The sequence below is a fragment of the Hippichthys cyanospilos genome, chromosome 15 (assembly GCF_059441005.1).
Source record: "Hippichthys cyanospilos isolate Australia breed blue-spotted pipefish chromosome 15, RoL_Hcya_1.0, whole genome shotgun sequence".
NCBI lineage: Eukaryota > Metazoa > Chordata > Actinopteri > Syngnathiformes > Syngnathidae > Hippichthys > Hippichthys cyanospilos.
The window spans coordinates 19,549,945-19,569,864 of record NC_142383.1 but is presented as its reverse complement, the minus strand read 5'-3'; the positions used below and the strand labels follow the sequence as shown (position 1 = coordinate 19,569,864).

Sequence of the window (19,920 nt, the reverse complement as noted above, 5' to 3'; positions counted from 1 at the left end):
GGGTTTCAAGGTAAGTAGAAGGATTGGAAGGACAACACAGGTAAGTGAAGTAGTACAACGGAGCAACAAGAAGATTCGTCGGGGGACAGCGGATGAGAAGAGAAACGGGTAAGTGAAGACAACATTCGGTGGAAAAAAGGAAAAAAACAGAGCGACAGGATGAAGTGGACTTTCACGGACGGACCACAGGAGGCACTGTGAGGAAAGATCCTCACTTGGATAAAAAAACGTTTGCGCACTTCCGCAAAACGCCATTTGGACAGCGGAACTTGAAGAGGAAGGACAGGAGTGAGATAGTACAACGGAGCAACAAGAGGATTCGTCGGGGGACAACGGATGAGAAGAGAACCAGGAAAAACGACAAGGGATTCATCATCACAAGAATAAAAGATGGATCAACAAATTCGTCGTGGGACAATTGATAAGAAGAGGAGCAGGTAAGTGAGCACATCACACAGCATGTTCAACAATCAGATAAGAAGAGAAATTCAAGCCAAAAACTGGGAGCAACAGGAGGAAGTGCACTTCTCCAATGGGCCACAAGAGGGCACTGTGGGGAAAGATCCCCACTCCTATAAAAGCGTCTGCGCACGTCCGCAAGGAGCCATTTGGACGGCGGAGCTCGAAGAGGAAGGACGTGAGGAGCCACAACACAGTAAGAAAAGACAACTTTGCAACAATACATGGACACAAGCCAGGAACTGATCACCCCTGGCTGGGTCGCCCAAGGGAGGGTGTCTGGAGATTAAAGACCCGAAACACCCGATGAACTTGGGTTCTCCACTGATGATGTGTCCTAAAATTACCTCGTCGACGGACGAGGGCCAAAGCTAATGTGGCTAACTGCAAGTTAGCTGAATACATTAAGCTAAATCTGGATTTGAAACTTTGACCTTGAGCTTTGACGTGGACTTCGCGGATGGAACCTGCGACGTCATGACGGGTGACTGACCCGTCGGGAAAGGCAAGGGCCAATGCTAATGTGGCTAACCGGATGTCAACCGGTTGCATTAGCTCGGCTCTTTCCTAAAACATCAGGCCAAGAAAAAGATACAAGAACGTCAAGGGACTTCGCGGACGGTAGCGGCGACGCAATGGCGGGCAGCCGATCCGTCGGGAGAATCAGGGGCCAAAGCTAATGTGGCTAACCAGGTGGTAGCCACATACATTACGTCGGCCCATTCTCGGAACATATTCACACACGAGTCCCAGAGGCCAAAGCAGCTGCGGGAGGTCAAGGACCCGCACGTGGGCACTGGAGACGAGATGTCCAGGTTCACACCATGAGGCACGGTGACAAAGGGGGTTCCCGTAAGTTTGCCCCGACGTGGCGAGTGCACCACGGGATGGCGGTCTTTACCGGCTCCCGGCCTATAACCATAAACCTAACCCTAACTCTAACCCTAACCCTAACCCTAACCCTAACCCAAAATACGTGCTATCCAAAAGCGTAATGCTTAAATAAGTCATATAAATCAACCAGATGAGTAAATATACGCGTCTTTCAATACACGCGTCTATACACACATACACATCACAAAGCTGAATACATTTACATATATCCACTCAAAAATACCCACTAATTTAAATTTAGAACCAAGATACGCTGATGTATTTACAAGGGTTAGGGTTAGGGTGAAAAAATAAATATATCCTCATCAGAATTTTTTAATCCAAATTTTTCGTGTAAACCCATCAGGTCCACCGTTTTTCTTCTTTGGGCTGCTTGTTGCTGTCTCCGAGACCAAGTTTTATTACTTTCCAATCACATACTTTGGAAGTTCTGAATATAATATATATATAAAAATATATATCAAATCAGCAAAATATTTTTTTTAAAAAAAGGATAAAATATCAACAAAAGTCAATTAAAAAAGACAAAGGACTGTAAAATACAAGAACAGATGATGGGATATGGGACAGATGAGCGGACGCTGGTGCGCTACGGCGACCGACGCCATCAGCCGCGACCACGGTGGCCAATTGAAAGCGGCCGACAACTCCGGAGGGGGCAAGAGCGGGGCGGCGGGGAGGAGGCCGGCGCACGCGCCTTCTCTAGCTTCGGCGGGAGGGGTGCCCCCAACCCTAACCCTAACCCTCGGTAAAAGACAGGTGAACGGGCACAAGAGAGCGGAAGACAAGTCAAATATATTCCAGTCAGATTTATGAAATCCTTTTAGCATAAATTTTTTTTAAAAGTGCACCATTACATTAAAATTTTATATACGTCTTATTGTCTCATAAAAGATTTAAAAGAAATAAATCAGATTTTTTTAAATGGTCCATAAGGATCTGTATAAATATTTGCACACATTTGAGGAATGCCCTTCAGCTACATGCCCCCTTCAGGCTTAAAATAAAAACGATAAATTAAAATAAATTAAATACTATTTTGTACAAGTAACATAAACTGTATGTGTTACAAAATGGTTTTAATTCTATTTCATTGACAGAACCAGCAATCAGACTGGAGAAACATTTTTTATGTAGGTAAGTGCATGCTGTGGTAAGTGCACACTCATATACCAACAAATTCATAACCAGGTAAGTATTATTAGTTGGTAAATGAACAGGTAAGTATTATTAGTAAATTGGGAAGGAATGGGGGGGTATTTAAACAAAAATACCAACATCACACTTTTTAGAAAAATAGAAAAAAGTTCTTATCTCCAGTCCGCAGAAATTGAATGGAAACCACATTTGATTTGATATTCTTCTAAAATGATATTAAAACATGAAATCAATTTGGGATCGCGATGCCTCCATGGCCCGTTTGCTTCACTTTCCTCTGGTGAAAAACCTTCAATTCTGCAATAAAAACAATGAATGTAGGGCCTCCGTAGATGCTAGTGAGGGGGGTTAGGGTTAGCGTCTCACCCCGTCAAAAGTTGTTCTTGAGCCAACCAGCGAAATAGTGAAAACGCTTTTGTTTGTTCCTGGATGCCTGTTTCCTCGTGTTTATTTCCAAAAGTATCGGTATGGGATAGAATTTGTATTGTGATGTTTTGGTTATAATTAGAATGAATATTATTGATTTTCTGGTTATGTTTAGGATGAACGGAAGGGATTGGCGCCCTCAAGTGGTCGGATTTGGAATTCACTTCCCGGTGAATGGTGTTAGATCTTCAGCTTGAGTAGTTTCCTCCACCACAACCCTGGGGGGTGGGGGGGATAAATAAAAAAAAAAAATGAAAGCTAACCCTTCTTGATGAACATTGACACACAATGTATCTTACCTTCACTATTCTCTTCATCTTCTGAGCCATTTTCAAGCTAACGTGTATTTTTCCCCCCATCCAAGTTAGCATGTTCATCTGCTCCCAAAACATTGCCATTCCTGGAGAAGGGAGGAAAAAAAGATACATTATTTACACTGTTAGACTAAGTTACAAGTGAAAGATGAAATCTTGCCTTTGGTCTCTTCCACTGAAGCACGTGTGGTTATGCTGCAACTTCTTTTCATCCAATGCAGATCTTGAATACGGAAATACGTAAATGCTTGCAAACAATTTGAAACATTAGCATCACGCACATTTGTAACTGCGCACCACACGCATTGAGTGTTTCAAAGTGCACACCCCCTGCATTTGTGACAAAAGAAAGATTCAATCCCAGGTATAGGTTGGCAGAGTACTCCAAAAAGTTCCTCTGCTAAATAACTCATTTGTGCACTTGGAACTTACCTCATGAGACATCTTGGAGCGAGACGCTATCGCCTGCCTCAAGCCTCTGCATCAAATCTGGGGAGGGGTAAATACAAATGAAGACATTTAAACTTTAATCACATTTCATTTGGGATACCTAATACCAACCTCATAGCTCTTGGAGTATCACGCAATAGGCTGGGCTGTTACTCCTTCCAATCAGGGGAGGGGAAAAAAAATACTAGCTATCGTTCTATAACTAAAAGCACAGTAGCTAGCCTCTCAAAAATTGCTCCTGAAACATATTTGCATTAAGGGCATGTTTGTAACTGTGCAACAAAGTGCAGGCCCCATGCATTTGTCACAAAAAAAATAACAAAAATAAACTGATAAATTCTCCCCAGGTATCTGTTGGTGGAGTGCTCCAAAAATGTTCCTCTACCTTCTTTGGAACAACTGCAGGGAGAAAAGAAGATGTTACATCACTTGTAGTTTATTTTGCACACTTTGTACTAACCTTAAGACATCTTGGAGAACTATGCTATGGGCTGGGTCAAGCCTCTTTGCATCAAATCTGGGGAGGGAAAAAATTAAATGATCAGGAATTTTAATCCGTTCATTTGGTGTGCTTTATACCAACCTCATTCTTCTTGAAGTATCACGCAATAGGTGAAAAGTTCAAACTGACGTCGGCGAGGCTTCCCCGCGCCTTCTCTCGAGATTCACTCGGCGCCACGCCCGGTTCCAGCCATCGGCCCGGCGGCGCAAGCTCGGCCGTGTTTCCCATCCGGACGCGAGGACTGGAGTCGCGCGCTTGTGAGAAATGTCAAAGCGCGCGCTTTGACGCTCGGCGGCTTCAACCGGGAACGGCTGAAGAGGGAAGCGATGAACAAATGAACAGAAATCAGTACCAGCCCACTTAACGATGCAAAAATGCCACACTTGCCCCACGTATGGAAACGCGTTGGTCTCCGAGCCTCCTTCGCAGAGGCGGACGGATTCCTACGCGGCGTCAAATGCCGGCAGAAATAACAACCAAAGAGGCCCAGCGAACGGCGGACGTTTGCTAGCGCTACCGACCGGTTGGCCGGAAGCCGAACTTTTACAGTCAGGCTTCACCAATCCCTAATTGCGTGCGGCCGCGTCTTAATTGCGATCCGGATCAACCTTCTTCTGCTTGACGGACGCACGTTTGCGCACTAGCGCCGATTCAAGCCGTCGGCTCGGCGGCGGAAGCTCGGCCATGTTTTCCGTCGGGACGCAAGGATGGAGTCACGCGCTTGGTTCCGGTCTCAGCCCGACCCGATCGTGCGACGCGCGGAAAAGTCGGGAGACGAACGCTAATTCGACGGAAGCCGACGGTCTTCCGCGCAAATACCGTTTTGCCACACGGTCCGTTTAGTTGTTCTAATGAATCACTTGTCAGTGGTGAGGCGAGACGGTGAATAGTAAATGGACTTTGACTTTTCTACCTTGGCTACTCAAAGCGCTTTACGCTAGTCATTTACCTACTGGCGAAGCAGCATCGGGAGCAACTGGGGGTTGGGCGTCTCTCCCAAGGACGCCGGACGTGCCCTTGACGGTCGGGGGATCCCACCCGCAGCCTCTCGGCCGGGAGACGAGCGCTCCGCCGCCGAGCCGCGCCGCCGCGAGCCAAGTGGGCCGCGTCGGAGCGCGTCGGGTGGCCTCGACAAACTTCCGTGCCGAAAGCCGGCGCCCAAACGATTCCGCCCGTTCCGAAGCTTGCGGCAAAATGCCTTCGTTTCCACATCCACGCTTTCCGGTCTTTGGGATTCACCTGGACGCAACTTAGCTTCTTGAAAAGGAATTTTACTAACGTTTATGCATATGATGACACGCGTTATTCACGACGCTCAATTTACATATTTACTGCAGCCGTTTCTCAAACTAAGCTATAAGATAAGGGGGGGCCTTTGCGCCACTATTTGGCACGCGGCCGGCGCCGCCGCAGGTTACACGACGAGAGCGGCGTCAAAACTCCAGGTCCCAGCCAGACTCTTCGTCGGGGGGCGGGCCCTCGGCGTCCTGAGGGAAGTCGTCGAAGTTGCTGCTGTCCAGCGGCCCGTTCACCTGACGGCCCGAGCGCAGAGACGCCCGCCCCTGAGCAAAAGCGCCCTCGCCCTTCCCGGAGGCCCCCCCCGGCGCTTACGCTTACCGTCGGCGCGAAGGGACAGTCCATGGTTCCTTGGCGAAGGCCGTCCCAGTCAAAGCCCTCGAACCACCTGCGTGCGCAGGAGGAGGACGCGTTGCCCTGGCGTGCGCCGGCCACGGCCGCGGCCCGTTACCCACTTGTGTTTCTGGACGTCCTTCACGCCGTTCTTCTGGTTGCCCAGACGTTCGGAAGGGTTGTCCCTGAAAAAACGTTTCCGCGTACCTCGTTATCCGCCGACGCGCAGTGAGCCAAACTCCCGATCGGCTGAGGCGGACCGCTGGCTGGGCTCGGGACCTGCAAAGCTTCTTGATGAGGTTGGCGGCACTCTTGGTGATCTTTTTGGGGAATTCCACCATGTCGATGCCCCTCAAGATGATGTTGTACGTCTTCATCGGGTCCGAGCCGGAAAAGGGCGGACTGCAGGACGCCACGGAGCCTAAGTGGCCGGCTTAGTCGACCGACTGACGCTAACCCCTGACCTTCCGCTGAGAAGCTCAAAGACCAGAATCCCCAGGGACCAGCAGTCGGCCGAGCTGTCGTGACCTTTGTTGAGGATGATCTCCGGGGCCACGTACTCGGGGGTCCCGCAGAATGTCCAGGTCTTCTTCCCCAGGCCCACCTTCTTAGCGAAGCCGAAATCCACCTGGCGGTCGGGGGAGGGGCTGCCGTGAGCGCGGGCGCGGCCCCGCCCGTCACGGCCCCGCTCGCCTCGGCCCATCACCAGCTTGGCGTAGCCCCGGTGGTCCAGGATGATGTTCTCCGGCTTGAGGTCTCGGTAGATGATGCCCTTGCAGTGGAGCTCGGCCAGGGCCTCTACCACGCACGCCGCGTAGAATCTCGTGGTCCCGTCGTCGAACGAGCCCCTGGCGCCACGCAAAGAGCGAAATTTGGCGTTCTCCCGGCTCGAGTTAGGGTTAGGCGACGCTCGCCCTCACCTGTCTCGCAAGAGGGTCCACAGCTCGCCTCCCAGACACGCCTCCAACAGCATGTACAAATATTTGGCGTCCCGAAAGGTGCGATACAGCCTGCGGCGGATGAGGGACACTTTTTCTGTCAATCAAAATCTGGCGACTTTGCTACTGACTCCAGACTCCTGCGCTACCACACTTTTAGAAACGCCATTTCGATTACGGCGAAGGTGTCAAATATCTCGTCTGGCGTTCTTTGGTCAGAAACTTTTGCCGCTTTCGGTGCAGGCCAGTGAAGCCGGAAGACCGAGCGGCCGCCCGGGCGCCGAGTCGTACGCCAAGTCGAGCGTTCCGCATTGGAGAAGGCCGCGGCGAGCCATTTTTTTTCTGCCGCGGGACTGGGGCCTATTCCCGTGCCGGCTCCCGTCTCTATACCCGCCGGGCTCACTCGAGACGGCAGACGTTCGGAGGGACGAGTGCGCTTTGAGACGGGCCGCCGGGCCGCGCGTCAAGCCGCGCTCGTCATCAGAGGCGAGGCGGCGCCCGGATACGACCTGATGATGAAGGGGCTGTGGACTTCCATCATGATGCGGCGTTCCGACAGGATGTGTTCCTGCTGCCTGGTGTCCAGGATGTGGCGCTTCTTCAACACTTTGAGGGCAAACGAGCGGCCGGCGTCGCTCTTCAGCTGCACCTGGAAGCGTTGTCGGCGTCAAGGCACCCGCCGGCCCATCGGAGCGCGGCAAACCCACCAGCTCCACCCGGCTGAAGCCGCCCACGCCCAAAGTGCAGACCACACGTAAGTCGTCCAGCGTCACCCCAGACAGGACGTCATCCTCCGCCGGGCGCCTGCGCGGACACGCAAGCCGTACGTCAGCCGCCGTCGGTTCGCTCGCTGAGCCTAGCCCGCTAACCCGGTCGCTCACTCGGCCGCGACTTGGCCGTCGTCGCTCTGCTTGTTGTCCACTTCCTCCAGGCCGCCGATCAGCTGCTTGAAGGACCTGCGGCACAAAGCGCCATCAGACGACCGCGGGGCCTTGGAGACGACGCCCGAATATGGCCGCTCACTCTCGGTCCACCACCAGACAGGTGACGGCGCCCTCCGCCGTCACGCTGGCCGTGCGCACGTCCTCCCTGCGAGACAGCCACAGGCGGTTGGTGGGAAGGCGCGTCGGCGGCGCGTCGGCGGCGCAATGACGGCGCGGACGGTTTCACCCTTTGAGCGCCTGCTCGCCAAACCAGTCGCCCTTGGACAGCGTCTTGACCGCCGCCCGCTCGCCGCCGGAGGCGCTCTGCTGCCACACGGTGACCTGGCGCCCGGGTCGGACGGGGGCCGCTCACACTCCGGGAAAGAGAGGGCGGGCGGCGCTCGCTCACCTGACCCTCGCTGACGATGAAGAAGGTGTCTCCCGTGGCGCCCTGCCGTATGATGTATTCGCCGTGGCTGTAGTGAGTCTGCGGGCACAGGCGGGGGTCAGGCCGGCGTTGAGCGGGGCGCGTGGGGCGGGGCCGCACTCGCCTCCTCCAGAACGTCGGCCAGCTTGCTGAGGACGTCCTCGGGGAGGGCCTGGAAGGACGGCACGCTGGCGGCGGCCGAGGGCGTGGTCAGCGGCCGAGGGCGTGGTCGGCGCGACGCGGGGCCGCGGCGCCCGAAGCCGGCTTACCTTCGCAGGAAGTCCGTGTACTGGGAATGTTTGATGAGGCCCGTCCTCATCATGATGGTCTGGAAGCCCTGCCGGTCGATGGCCCACAACTTGATGTCGGTCAGCGCTGCACGCACACGGGCAGGCCGGTTGCGGCGGAGGGAAGGAGGGAGGGAGGGAGGGAGGACGCCTTTTGCAGGTGTTCGGGTGCGCGCGCACGTGCGCTCACCGGTCACGGTGGCCGTGCGGGTGCAGTTGTACAAGATGGCCAGCTCGCCAAAGACTTTGCCGGGGCCGATGGTGCACAGCTTTTTTCCTTCTTTGCTCACCTCCACCATGCCCTCTGACGACACGACCGGCAAAGTCAGACGCCGTCGGTCGCCGACCGCCGTTTCCGGTCCCGGGTCGGGGCCGGCGGCCGCTTCGTTTTCCCGGCCGGGCAAACCGAGCCGTCGGCCGGCGGTAGCCGCGCCCGGACCGGCGGCCTTGCGACCCGACTCGCCGCGCCTCCCGTCCGGCCTCGGAGGGACGCCGCTTCTGAGCGCGCTGTCGGCAAAGGCGCTTTTGCTTGGGGTCAGGCGAGGGCCGCCCATTTGCCAAAGCTACCCTCCGACCGGCAAACCGCGGCATTTGGCTTTCCTGCCGAGCCCGCGCCTCCGGCGAAGCGTGCGGCTCACCCTCCAGAACGTAGACGCTGGAGCCGTCGTCGCCCTCCCGGATGACGCGGCATCCCTTGTCCAGGCTGGTGGGCCGCATGCAGTCCAGGATGGTGAGGATCTAGGCCGACGGGAGCCCAGAGCGGTCGGGCGTCAAGGCCGGGCCAAAAGGGAGGCCGCCGGCCTGATCTCACCTGCGCGTGCTCCAGGTGCTTCATGAAGTCGTTGTCCAGCAGCGCTCTCTGGATCAACTCGCTGGACCTGCGCGCAAACACGCTGTGGCTCCGACGGGCTACCTTGTAAAATCCGCATGGCGACGGCGGGCGACCCTCCGATCCCTGGGCTGCAAAACTTCGCTCATCCCCACCTTTTGGGCTGTGCCTCTTGTCCGAAAAGAGGCCCCTCCCGATGTGATTGGGACGTTACCTAACCCTAACCCTTGAGCTAAGTCAGCCCAGCAAAATGTCCAACACCTTGACGAGCCCAAAACCGTTTCTGGAGTCGCCGCGGAGCCAAACCACGTGCGGTCCGACCAGTCCCGTACTTTTGGCTTTTTTTGGACACGTTTTGTTCAAAACCCGCGAGAGCCGGCCTTACGTAAGGCGCCTAGCAACGCGCCAACCCTTTTCAATCGGTCTTGCGGAAGGTTTCCGGCGGAGGACCACCGGTACCGGTCCGGAAAGTCCTGATCGCGCAGACCGACGAGGGTGCCTCTGACCTGAACCTTTCCCTCGACCAGGTGGGGGGGTGTCTCACTCTTTGGTCTTGCGGTAGCTGGTGAGCGTCACGTCGGTGAGTCGGGCCGGATCCAGCGCGCTGGGTTCCGCGGAGATGGCCTGCCTCTTGGTCCGCTGCGGCTCGTCCGGCGACGGAGTCGTCGCCGCGGTCGTCGCAGCGCCGCCGCCTGCCGGACGCCGAAAATCACAAGCTCAGCCCGAGCGGCCCCCCCCCCCCGAGACAGAAGACGATAACGAAGGCGAGTCCCGACGTCGAGGGGGGGCTCGGGACGGGAGCGCCTTCGCCCTTCGGAGAGCACGGCACCTGCGTCGGGCGCCCGAGCCGGAGCCCGTGCCGGCGGCGGGCCGGGCCGACGGTCCAGCTGGGCCCGCAGGTTTCCGATCAGGAGATCCCTAGCGTCCAGTTCTGACTCCAGCTGGTCGATGAGCTCGTCTCGCTCCGTCAGCTCCTGGATCTTCAGCTGCAGCGCCGCCTGAAGGTCGCGCAGCAAGCCGCCGCCTCTCTCTGCTGCCGCCATGAGCCGGTGGCCGTACGCTGCGAGACAGGGGCGCGCAGTTAGTCGGGCCGGGCCTACGCCGCGCCGACAGCATGGATGTCACCTCGAAGGGAAGCGACGGAAGGCTAACATGATGCCGCTCGAACTCGAGTTCACTTTTGAAGGACCTGACATCCAAGGTGCTATGCATTCACCTTTCCTTTAGTTTGATTCTTTCCTTGAACTTAACCTATGACAATGGCCGAAAAACTCATTTACTCTATAGAGGACACGTGATTTGATTTGGTGGTTTTGTGCCGTCCCCAGAGGATTGTTTTGATGCCGCGGAGCTACCTTGAAGACAGTCGGGGACTTTTATTTGGAGCGGGGGTCACCAAAGTGCGGGCCCGGGTTGCACAGTAGCTGTTCAAAGTCGCCGACGGTCCACCGGACCCTCAAAACGGGAACGACGCAGAACGTAAAGTGTTAAATATTTAGCGTTGGATATTTTGAGGCATGTCTGCACGTCATCAAATACGAATAGAATAGCATTTCATCCGACGGCGATTTGAGCACATTCGCCGTTTCCGGGCAGCGCGTCGTACTAATATCTCTCTAACGCCGGTCGGAGTGCGGGAGGTAGCTTCCAGGTTCAAAAAGGCAAACGACTTCATTTTTGCCCCCCCACTTCTCCGAAAGCGCAAGAAGGCTTGCGGAACTCGGGCCGGTTGGAGGTCTTAGTTCAAGCGTTTGGCTTTAACCGAGGAAGAAACAAATACTTGCCTTACCGAGCCCGCTTGTGACTTGAGCGCGCTTCAACGCAGTTTGGGAAGCAATTTTGGCCGGTGATCACAAGTCGAGAGACGGCCGCTCACGCACGCACGCACCGGCGCGCACAGCTGACTTTGACAGCGCCCCCTCCGAAACCGAAAACAAACGAGAAACACAAGTGCCAGGAATCCGTCATTGATGTTCGCCAACGCAAGCACGACGAGCTCTACTTTCAATTCAACGTTTCACTCATTCATTCATTCATTTATTCGGGCATGACTGGCCCCAAACGCTTTGGTTCGCTCGTTTGGGGCTAAGGCGCAGACACAAGCGCGACCGACCGCTGGGGGGCGGGCGCGGGCAACGACCGCGCTCCGATTCTTCCGGACGCGAACGAAGAAGCGGCTGCCAAACAACATGGCGGCCTCCGAAAACGAGGAGCGAGCCGACGTACCGCAGTCGGATCTTTCGGCGCACGAAAGCGACGGGCGGGACGGCAAACTGGAATTGTATCCTTGCGTGACATTCAAGCGTCGCGTTCGTTGTTTGCGCCGAGCGGCGGACGAAGCCAGTCGCCGGCAAGTCCGCCGAGGCCCCGCGAGCATAAAGCGATCGGCTCGTGTGCCGTATTTGCCTATTTGCACTTGACGCCCCCCCGCCCTCGGCAGCTACCTGCGCGTCCCCTTCCCGTCGGCGCGCCAGGCGGCCGTGGCGCTGCGCTCGCTCGCTCCCGACGGCGAGCCCCGGCGAGGCGGCGTCCGCAAGCGGCTCGCGCTGTCCGGGAGTGCGCTCGGCGTGTGAGTCGCCGGCCGCGGCGGGCGCCGCTGACCTGTGTGCGCGCGCCGCTGACCCTTGTGCGCGCGACCCCTTCAGCAGGTGGCGCGCGGACCAAGCTCGCGTCCTGCGCGTGTCCGTCAACTCCTTCCTGGAGCACTTGAGCCTCGTCCTGGAGACCGTGCGCGCCTTCCCCCCAGACGAGGACGGCCCCGCCGGCGATCCGCCGCCTCGCGCTGCGTGTCAAGTCGACGAAAGCCAAAGAACGAAGAAACTGCTGCCGAACAACACGGCGGCCTGACCCCCTCTTATAAAAAGACATCCATATTCGCATTCGAGGTCTTGGACTTGCGCCCCCTCCCTTCTTTCTCATGTTTTCTTCGCTATTTTTCTGGCGCGCGGGATCGGCCGCCTCCCTGCGGGCATCCGGTTCTGGGCTCGCTCATGAAAATGGATGTAACCCCCGAGCCGAACTTGCGTCGTATTTCTTTTCAAGAGGTGGGGGAAAAAAAACACGCTAGTCTCGCGAGGGGGAAAGGGACATTGATTTGGACACACGATGAAACGGCGGCTTTGGCTCACGTTTTGCCCGCAGAAAAAAAACCCCGCTTTCGGGGAAACGGGGGCCGTTTTGATTTTTTATGCGAGTGTCGCTCCGATGGAAACGGCGACATCAAAATTGAAAGGCTTAAAGGGCCCTGATCATGAAATTCCCACTTTCTGGAGCTTTTAGCCACATCGCAATGTTAACCTTTCATCCCAAACACCCCCGAAGCGCTATGTTTTTCCTTCATGGATGCATTTCTAACAATTCCTTGTTCATTCTGCGCTCTCAGCACATAAATAGGACTCGCGGGAGGCAAAATGATGGCGGCGGGCCGTAGCGCCCGGACAACTTCTCGGGAGCGGGCGCCGACGTAGCTCGGCTAATGCGCGAGGGTGGACACCCCCGATCTGGACTACGGCGAGCCGGCGCCCATCGCCGCAATTATTTCTACCCGTCGTCCTCTGAAGAAGCTCGGAGGGTGAACCCGCTTGTTGTCCGGCCCCCCCGAAGGACGCGATCACGTTTGGGAATTGAAACGGATTTGTGCGCAAAGTCTCGGCTGGAGACGGGAGGGAAGTTTGACACGCTCGTCCTAAATCGCGCGCGCGCCGCGAACGGACTGACATTCACGAGCGGGTTTTGGGACTTGGCTTTTCTTTCAAGCAAATAAAGCAACAACAAAAGACGACGGCGCTCCTGTGTCCATTTTTCTAAAAGTCCGACGGCGGGCGAGCCCCGCGCGAAGCGTCCTTCCTCCCTTTGCTCAGAAGTCGTCGTCGTCGCAAATGTCCAAGTAGACGTCGAAGGCCTCCCGGTTGCAGTTCCCGTCGGGCGTGAAGACGTACTTGTGGAAGGTGCCGTCCACGCAGATGGCTGCGGGAGGGAGCGCAAGCCGGGTTAGCGCGGGCCGCCGCCTCCGGGGACGGCGGGCGGGCGGGCGACGGCCGACCGATGACGGAGTTGACGTTCTTGGACGTGTTCTTCCCGAAGGCGCAGATGCAGGCGCACTCGGCGGGCACGGTGAAGCTGGCCAGCGACCACTGGCTGTCCACGTACTGACCGATCACGGGGCCCACCTTGCCCACGCGAGCCAACCTGACGGCCGGGCGCGCGCGATCAAGGGAGGGAGCGGGCGGGCGGGCGCGGCGGCGGGCCGTCTTACGCCGAGCGGCGGTTGAGTTTGGTGTCTTTCAGGGCGAAGATGTGGACCGTGCCCTTGTCGCTGGACGCGCACAGGAAGGACGAGTCGTGGCTGAAGTTGAGGCTGCGGGCGGGAAGCGGGGCGGCTCGGCGACGGAAGCCCAAGGGCCGAGCGGCGCCGGGCGCCTTACCAGTAGAGCGTGGCGGGGTCGGTGCCCCGGCGCAGCTCCACCAGTTTGTCGCGGCTGCCCGTGTCAAAGAGGCGTATGAGCGTGCCCTTGCGGGAGGCCGAGGCGGCCACGCTGCCCGGCTGGTTCAGCGCCACGCAGGCGATCTCGCTCTGGTGGGCGTTGATGGTGAAGGGCGCCGACGAAGTCCCGGGCTTGCTGTTGGACAGGTCCTGGGGGGGGGGGGGGGGGGGGGGGCGAAGGCACGGCGGGCCGCGCGACACTTACGCCCGGCCCGCTTCATCCGTGGCAAACGGCCGAGCCGAGTGGCGCTTTTGCAAAAGTGTGTCGCGCGCGAATGCCCCGAATTTCAAACCGGGGCCGCCCGCTTTGGGTTTTTCCTCACTATCGGGTCCTCGGCGCGGTTCGGCCCGATTTAGGCGAATTGTAAATTTGCACAGGGGGTCAGGGTTAAAAATTGGCACACGCGAAGCCCTAATTTCCGACCTCGGAGGGCTTTGTTTGTTTGTAGCATCTTCCGCATAAGGAGGACGCCCCCTCCCCCCCGTTCTTTCTCTTCCGGTACGGCGGCGCGCGCAGGGGGCGGACTCACTCACCACCAGCTGCAGACTTCCGCACTTGTGTCCCGGGAAGACCAACAGCTGCTTGTCCAGACTGGGACACAAGTCGCACAGTCCTGCGGGCGGAGGGAGGGACGTCGCAAAACGAGCGCGAGGGGCACGGCGCCGGGCCGGCTCACCTTTGGGGTTGTCGCGCGTGTCAAACTCAAAGAGCTTGAGCGGCCGGTCGGGAAAGCTGTACACGTAGATCCTGTTCTTCAGCACCACGACTATCCTGGGAGGACGACGGGCGGATGAGGCGGGCGGGCGGGCGGCGCCGACCCCGCCCGGCGCGCGCTCACTTGTCGTGCCGCATTCGGACCGCCAGCACCGGCTTAGTGAAGGTCAACTCCAGCACCAGCTTGTCCTTGGCGTCCCGGCACTCGCGCGCGTCGTCCCAGATCAGCACTGAAAAGACGGCGGACGTCACGGCCTCCGCCGCCCCCGCGGGGAAGGGCGGGAGAGCCACCCACCCGATATGTCCGAGAACTTGGGGGTGACCCCGCCGCCGACCAGCGCCAGCAGGTTGGAGCGATGCAGCATGGAGCAGGACGCCACGCTGCCCACCTGCTCGTGATCTGCGGAGCGCAAGCACGGAGGACGCGGGTGGGCGGGCGACGGGACGGACCGGGCCGGAGGGCGGAGCATCTCCACTCACCCAGGTGGGCCTTCTCCATCAGGGGCTCCACGTTGTAAATGCGCACGCCCGACTCCATGGAGCAGCAGAAGCAACCTGCGACGCAAGCGCCCACCGGTGAGACGTTTGACGGCGTCGGCCCGGTCTACCGGAACCGGTGCGTCGAAAGCCTCACTCCCCGAAAAAAAGAAGTAATACTGGGCTCGGCGCGCCCGAAGGCGACTCGGGAATCGACGCGAGCGATATTTGACATCGGACGCCGGAGCGGAAGGCTCGGCTTCTTTATTCCCGATAGGGTCGGGCGGCGGGCCGAAAGGCTAGGCTAGATCACAAAAGACATTTTCAAAGGGGCGTCTTTGGCGGGCGGGCGGGCGGGCGGATACTTCGGTGAAATCTGTTCCTAGAAACGATTTTGTAACGGGGAAGCCGTTTATACTCATGACCCCAGGCCCTGCCTTGACAGAAAGCTTCGGCGTGTCATTCTGCCACCGAGAAAAGCCAATAGTTTCTCAATTTGAAGTTGAGCCCCGCTTTTCCCGATGAGACCGGTCCGGTCCGGCGCCCCGCGCGCAAATCGAAAGCACATCTTGATTTGAAGTTCTCGAGCGGGACCTTTAGCCGTCGGTCCCAGCCGTGAAAGGATTTTCTGATCCAAAGTGACTCACGAGAGCTCGACGCGATGGAAGAACGAGAGGCAAAGAGCCTCGGCCGGGCCGGACTCGACGCCCCGGCGCGAAGGAGCCACGCGTTTTGAGGATCGTAGCGGCCGTGATTCCGCCCGCCCACCGGATGTCCCCAGTGAGGCTGTTTGCCAAGGCTCGGAGGAGTTGCTATTTTGCCAACGTTTGACAAATGTTCAACGAAGCGCGACGCAAACAACTGGGCGAGGAGGCAACTCGACGCTCCGCTGCGACCGCTTCAACGTGCGGATCAAGTTCCAAGCGTCCTTCCTTACTGTGGTCCTGGTTAAACTGCAGACTGATGACTCCTCTGCGCTGGGCCATGGCCGCGCCGCGCCGAGCCGAGCACGCCTGGTCCGGACGGACGGACGGAGGGAGGGAAAGGGGTCCGAAGCCGAGCGGAGCTCAATTCAGCCGCTGCGAGCACACAAAGAAAGAAAGGGGAGAAACGGGGCTGGCTCGACGAGGCCGGGCGCCGACGGAACACAACAAAGATGTCGCAAGAACTAGGCTTGTTTTTGTTCCGGCGCGTGACGTCACGCGTACGGACTTCCGCTTCCGTTTGACACCCCCCCCCCCCCCCCCCCCCCTCCCTCCTCCTCCGGCACCAGCGTCTCGACAGAAGCGGATACAAAAAAAAATACGCGCCGCAGCTCGGGTCACCCCTCCGCGAAGGCTGACATCCCTGACGCGCGCGCTCGTCTTTTGGCTTTCTATTTGCTTTTATTTCATCGTACAGCACTTGGCTTGACGGTCTTTTTAAATGTGTTCAAAATAAAATTTCACTCGAATTCTATGGAAAAGTACATCAAGTTCTGCAGAAGCCGCAGTGCCCCGCGCGCAAGCGGGATGCCCACCAGGAGCTGCGCTCGACCTCGGACGTGGCGTGCGCATGACGTCAACACGCCTTTCCGAACAAACGAAAACCAAATGCCTTATATATTCACGGACGGGGTGCCGTGAAATTCCATTTGACGTGGTTGCCCTTTTGCCGTCGCGGAGCACTATCGCCACACTTTCCAGAGTCCACGAGTTTAGTAAACGCCAGCGGCCGGAGTGAAAAGCATCTTGAAAAGCAAGGCACCATCGCAGCCATGACAAAGGCAAATTTTATTCAAGCGGCGGTGAGGGATGCGACGAGCTGCCGTTCGTGGCGCCCTCCAGCGGCGACCGTCGGCTAGCGCGGGGCGGGCTGCCCGCGTGACGGAAGAAGAGCGCGAGCGAGTTGGGGGCTCCGGGTTGCGGCGCTCGGTCTGATCGAGAGGGCGGATCGGTCAGGTTTGTGCCCCCCCCCCCCAGCCGGCCGGCCGGCTCGCTCACCGCATTTATAGAGCAAGCGTACTCTCTTGACGTCGGCGGCAGTCATAGCCACGCGCTGGCCCATGTTGTCGTTCCTGACCTTGGCCACGACGGTGGGCCGCCCGTTGGCCGAGAAAAAATGGCTGCGCGCGCCCGCCCGGCGCGCCGTCAGCTTGGGTGGCCCGGGTGGCACGCGCGCCTGCGCCTTACCTGCCGTAGTGCATGATGGAGGCCAGGTCGTAGGGCAGCTGGAACGTTTGTCCGAATTGCTTCTGGAAGTTTTTCTGATGTCCTTGAGCGGGATAGAGGAAAAAGCAGCGGCCGGAGGAGACGCCGTACGAGCGGAGCGTGAAAAGATTTGTCTCCCCATTGCACCCAGACCTCCCTTTCAGGTTTCCCCAGGAGCTCCCAAATGCCCGCGGCCAACCTTTCATGATGTTGGCGTGCAGGACGACGATGTATTTCTCGCGATCCGTCCGGGTGTGCTCGTGGTAGAAGCCCAGCGCGTGGAGGACCTCGTGGACGATGTTGCCCACCTTGCAGGCGCCGCCCACGTGCACCTCCTGCTTGCCGCCGACGAAGCCCACGTAGGACGCGCACCTGCGCAGGACAAAACGTACGCTGGCGCGATCGGTCGCCTGACGGGGGTCGGCGCTCGACCGCCTCCGTCGGCCAAATGTTGCGCGCGCGGGCACACCCGACGCCGGCTTTGAAGAAGAGGTAGTCCGGCTCGCCGGCGCGCCGGCGGAAGGACAAGCAGGTGTGCCGCGAGATCATGTTGAGCGCCGCCCCGATGTCGTCCGCGCGGTAGCCTGAGGAGCGGGGGTCGGAGCGGGGGTCGGGTCGGCGGCCCAGGCGGGCGTCCGGCGCTCGCGCGTCAAGCCTCACTCAGGTCGTAGTCGATGTGGTAGGGGATGGTGGTGGAGGGCCACGATCTGTCCGCCGCGTTGCGCATTTCCTGCCGGGGGAGGGGAGAGCGGTCGGCCGGCGAGCCGAGGGCCGGCGCCGGCTCGCCCGAACGACCCGACCCTCACCGGGAGCAGCATGTCGCCTTCCGCCACCGCGTCGTTCATCAAACCTGCCCGCGCGTCGGCAGGACGCGGCAAAATCAGGTCCGCGGATTCAAAAGCCCGCCGCGCTTTGGCTTTAACGCACGCGCTTCCCCTCGGCCGGCGGCTTAATCGACTCGTTTGACGACGGCCCGAACGGAAGCGGCCGCGGCTAAGGCCGAAACGCGGCGGCCGCTTCACTTTCTGGACCTGCTTTTGGCATTTCTAAAATGGGCGCGTGGTTTTCTTTTGCATATGTCGCCACGTCCTTCTGAGTCAATCCTTCCTAGAGGCTGGAGGTCAGCCTTCTTCAAAGGGACGCGCCGCCGCATTTCATTTGGAAACAATGTGGCGTCGTCAACCGTGAGAGCGGCGCGCCCGCCGCAGGGTAAACATGGAAGAAATCCACGGGCGGAAGCACAAACTTTCACAAGGATTACCTTCCATTGTTAATATCTGCTCGAGTTTCACACTTGAAACATTTGGGCTGCTGGCGCGCCTCCGGACTTTTCCAAAGGAAGAAGCCAGCCCTAGCTCGTATGGGATCGAGAAACACCGCCGCGGGTCACACGTTTCACAGTGCCATGCCCCTTTGCCAAGTTCGGCCCTCATACGCAGCAGATTCAAACGATCCGTATCGTTCATCAGCCGATGAGCGCGTTTGAATCGGATGCGTTGGAGAGAGGAACGTCAAAAACATGCACCGTCCCGAGGAACGCACGTGGACACCTGCGCTACGGGTCAACTTGAACAGGCGTCACGTTTGCCCCCCCCCCCCGACTTTGAGAAGAGGAATGACATTTGGCAACATTTGGCCATCGAAATTGCGCACTGGCCTGCCAGCGTCTCGGGGTTCCTCCGGCTGTACTCCAGCGCTCTGGCGAGGACGTCTGCGCGGGGGGAGACGGACAAGCGGTTAGCCCGACCGAAGGCGCGCGCTCCGGCTGCCGCGCGAACTTTACCTCGGTCCTGGAGCGGTAGCGGCACGCAGCGGCCTGCGACCAAACGCGCGTCAGTAAGAAAAGCCGCCCGGAGCGCAGGAACAAAGAGGGGTGGCCTTACCCGCCGGCGGAAGTCCGGCCAAGAAGAAAAGCGCGGCGAGAGGCGGCAACATGCTGATGCCGGCTGGGCTCGTTAGCAATGACGCCCTCACCTGCGCGCCTCCTCCTTAAATATGCTCATGAGCTCGTTAACCCTGCCCAGGGCTCCCTCCGCCCCCCACTGGATGGAGGACAGCGCTGCAAGCTGCCAAGAGAAAAAGACGGCCAGCTTTTCGCCGCCTCGAAGTCTTCAAAAAACGTCTGATGAAGCCAAAAAAAAAAACAAGGAAAACCCCCACCTTGAAAATGGGTCGACGGAACGCATAGGGGAAAATCTATTCCCAAATTTGCCGGACTGAGATAACCATGCCATACAATTACAGAACCTAAACCAACAAGTTCAGATTCTTCTGACCAAAATCAACGTCACGATACTCCACAAGTTTTGCGGATACTGATAATGAATCAGCTCATTTTTGTACCTTATATTCCACAATCATCCGGGGCCGTATGTTTGACACGGCCGCCTTAAGCCGTCGCGAACGTTATGCGCAGCGGGGAGACGAACTTAAGCGACTCGGTGAGCTCAGACCTTTTTTAGGAAAACGCCTAACTATAGATGGCCCTGTAAAAACACCCCACGAGACATTTTTATTTCAGATGCCTCGACCTTTGATATTTTCATACTGCGGCATCGACAAAGCGTAAACGGCCACGCGTGACGAAGGAACGCTTTAGGAACGATCCCGCGGAGGTAAAAGCACTTCCCAATGAGAGAGCGTCCATTGAGCCAAGACCCCGCCGCGAACGATCTTCCTCGCGGTCAACGACACGAAGGGATGACCCCAGATTGCCCTTTTCCCCGCCGAATCGATTGGCGGCCGCACGGCGGAGCCCGCCCTGTATTCCCGCCCGCCCGTCTCGCAGAAAGCCCACGCGGCGCTTACTGAGCCAAGTCG

At 58.0% G+C, this 19,920-nt stretch overlaps 3 protein-coding genes across 13 annotated transcripts; all 3 read right to left on the bottom strand.

Annotated features, from left to right (window-relative positions):
* Positions 1-2,415: 2,415 nt before the first annotated feature.
* LOC148412305 (cGMP-dependent protein kinase 1-like) lies at positions 2,416-12,828 on the bottom strand. Of its 10 annotated transcripts, none has more exons than XM_088434984.1 (27): positions 11,681-12,828; positions 10,066-10,296; positions 9,781-9,928; positions 9,219-9,285; positions 9,046-9,145; positions 8,598-8,711; positions 8,390-8,495; positions 8,245-8,308; positions 8,103-8,180; positions 7,941-8,035; positions 7,794-7,859; positions 7,652-7,726; positions 7,478-7,574; positions 7,280-7,419; positions 6,753-6,842; positions 6,539-6,680; positions 6,297-6,460; positions 6,112-6,234; positions 5,955-6,017; positions 5,821-5,887; positions 4,285-4,514; positions 4,162-4,218; positions 3,813-4,100; positions 3,684-3,740; positions 3,412-3,474; positions 3,237-3,337; positions 2,416-3,155 (listed from the first exon to the last, which is right to left on the bottom strand). In XM_088434984.1, exons 1-21 carry the CDS (start codon positions 12,153-12,155, stop codon positions 4,323-4,325), a joined length of 2,697 nt encoding a protein of 898 aa, XP_088291110.1. In that variant the 5' UTR covers positions 12,156-12,828; the 3' UTR covers positions 2,416-3,155; positions 3,237-3,337; positions 3,412-3,474; positions 3,684-3,740; positions 3,813-4,100; positions 4,162-4,218; positions 4,285-4,322. The 10 variants fall into 10 exon arrangements, with proteins under 10 accessions (XP_088291110.1, XP_088291116.1, XP_088291109.1 ...); XM_088434990.1 differs by adding an exon at positions 11,026-11,155 and having other exon boundaries at positions 5,821-6,017; positions 6,093-6,234; positions 11,681-11,828; XM_088434983.1 differs by having other exon boundaries at positions 5,821-6,017; positions 6,093-6,234.
* Positions 12,829-12,966: 138 nt separating this feature from the next.
* wdr45 (WD repeat domain 45) lies at positions 12,967-17,164 on the bottom strand. Of its 2 annotated transcripts, none has more exons than XM_088435004.1 (11): positions 17,083-17,164; positions 15,849-15,990; positions 14,915-14,989; positions 14,730-14,834; positions 14,559-14,664; positions 14,397-14,491; positions 14,254-14,333; positions 13,661-13,869; positions 13,492-13,593; positions 13,279-13,424; positions 12,967-13,202 (listed from the first exon to the last, which is right to left on the bottom strand). In XM_088435004.1, exons 2-11 carry the CDS (start codon positions 15,895-15,897, stop codon positions 13,093-13,095), a joined length of 1,077 nt encoding a protein of 358 aa, XP_088291130.1. In that variant the 5' UTR covers positions 15,898-15,990; positions 17,083-17,164; the 3' UTR covers positions 12,967-13,092. The 2 variants fall into 2 exon arrangements, with proteins under 2 accessions (XP_088291130.1, XP_088291132.1); XM_088435006.1 differs by lacking the exon at positions 17,083-17,164 and adding an exon at positions 16,525-16,666.
* LOC148412303 (blastula protease 10) lies at positions 16,655-19,145 on the bottom strand. The gene is made up of 10 exons (XM_088435007.1): positions 18,984-19,145; positions 18,884-18,916; positions 18,758-18,811; positions 17,907-17,950; positions 17,761-17,830; positions 17,570-17,684; positions 17,300-17,472; positions 17,083-17,164; positions 16,894-17,015; positions 16,655-16,826 (listed from the first exon to the last, which is right to left on the bottom strand). The coding sequence occupies exons 1-10, from the start codon at positions 19,033-19,035 to the stop codon at positions 16,684-16,686; spliced, it is 888 nt and encodes a 295-aa protein (XP_088291133.1). The 5' UTR covers positions 19,036-19,145; the 3' UTR covers positions 16,655-16,683.
* Between the last annotated feature and the right edge of the window lie 775 nt (positions 19,146-19,920).

Bases quoted from the DNA above. Each gene is read 5' to 3' on its own strand.
- LOC148412305 (XM_088434983.1), bottom strand. From the start codon at position 12,155: ATGAGAAAGAAGGGAGGGGGCGCAAGTCCAAGACCTCGAATGCGAATA. The intron at 7,575-7,651 runs GTGAGCGACCGG...GTGTCCGCGCAG, and splicing joins GACGGCCAAGTCGCGGCCGA to GCGCCCGGCGGAGGATGACG. The intron at 6,018-6,092 runs GTCCGCCTCAGC...ACGTTTTTTCAG, and splicing joins GGTCCCGAGCCCAGCCAGCG to GGACAACCCTTCCGAACGTC.
- wdr45 (XM_088435004.1), bottom strand. From the start codon at position 15,897: ATGGCCCAGCGCAGAGGAGTCATCAGTCTGCAGTTTAACCAGGACCAC. The intron at 14,835-14,914 runs GTGAGTGGAGAT...TGCGCTCCGCAG, and splicing joins GATGGAGAAGGCCCACCTGG to ATCACGAGCAGGTGGGCAGC. The intron at 14,334-14,396 runs GTGAGCCGGCCC...CTCCGCCCGCAG, and splicing joins CACGCGCGACAACCCCAAAG to GACTGTGCGACTTGTGTCCC.
- LOC148412303 (XM_088435007.1), bottom strand. From the start codon at position 19,035: ATGTTGCCGCCTCTCGCCGCGCTTTTCTTCTTGGCCGGACTTCCGCCG. The intron at 17,951-18,757 runs GCCAGTGCGCAA...ACGCGCGGGCAG, and splicing joins GAACCCCGAGACGCTGGCAG to GTTTGATGAACGACGCGGTG. The intron at 17,473-17,569 runs GTGTGCCCGCGC...TGTCCTGCGCAG, and splicing joins TTCTTCAAAGCCGGCGTCGG to GTGCGCGTCCTACGTGGGCT.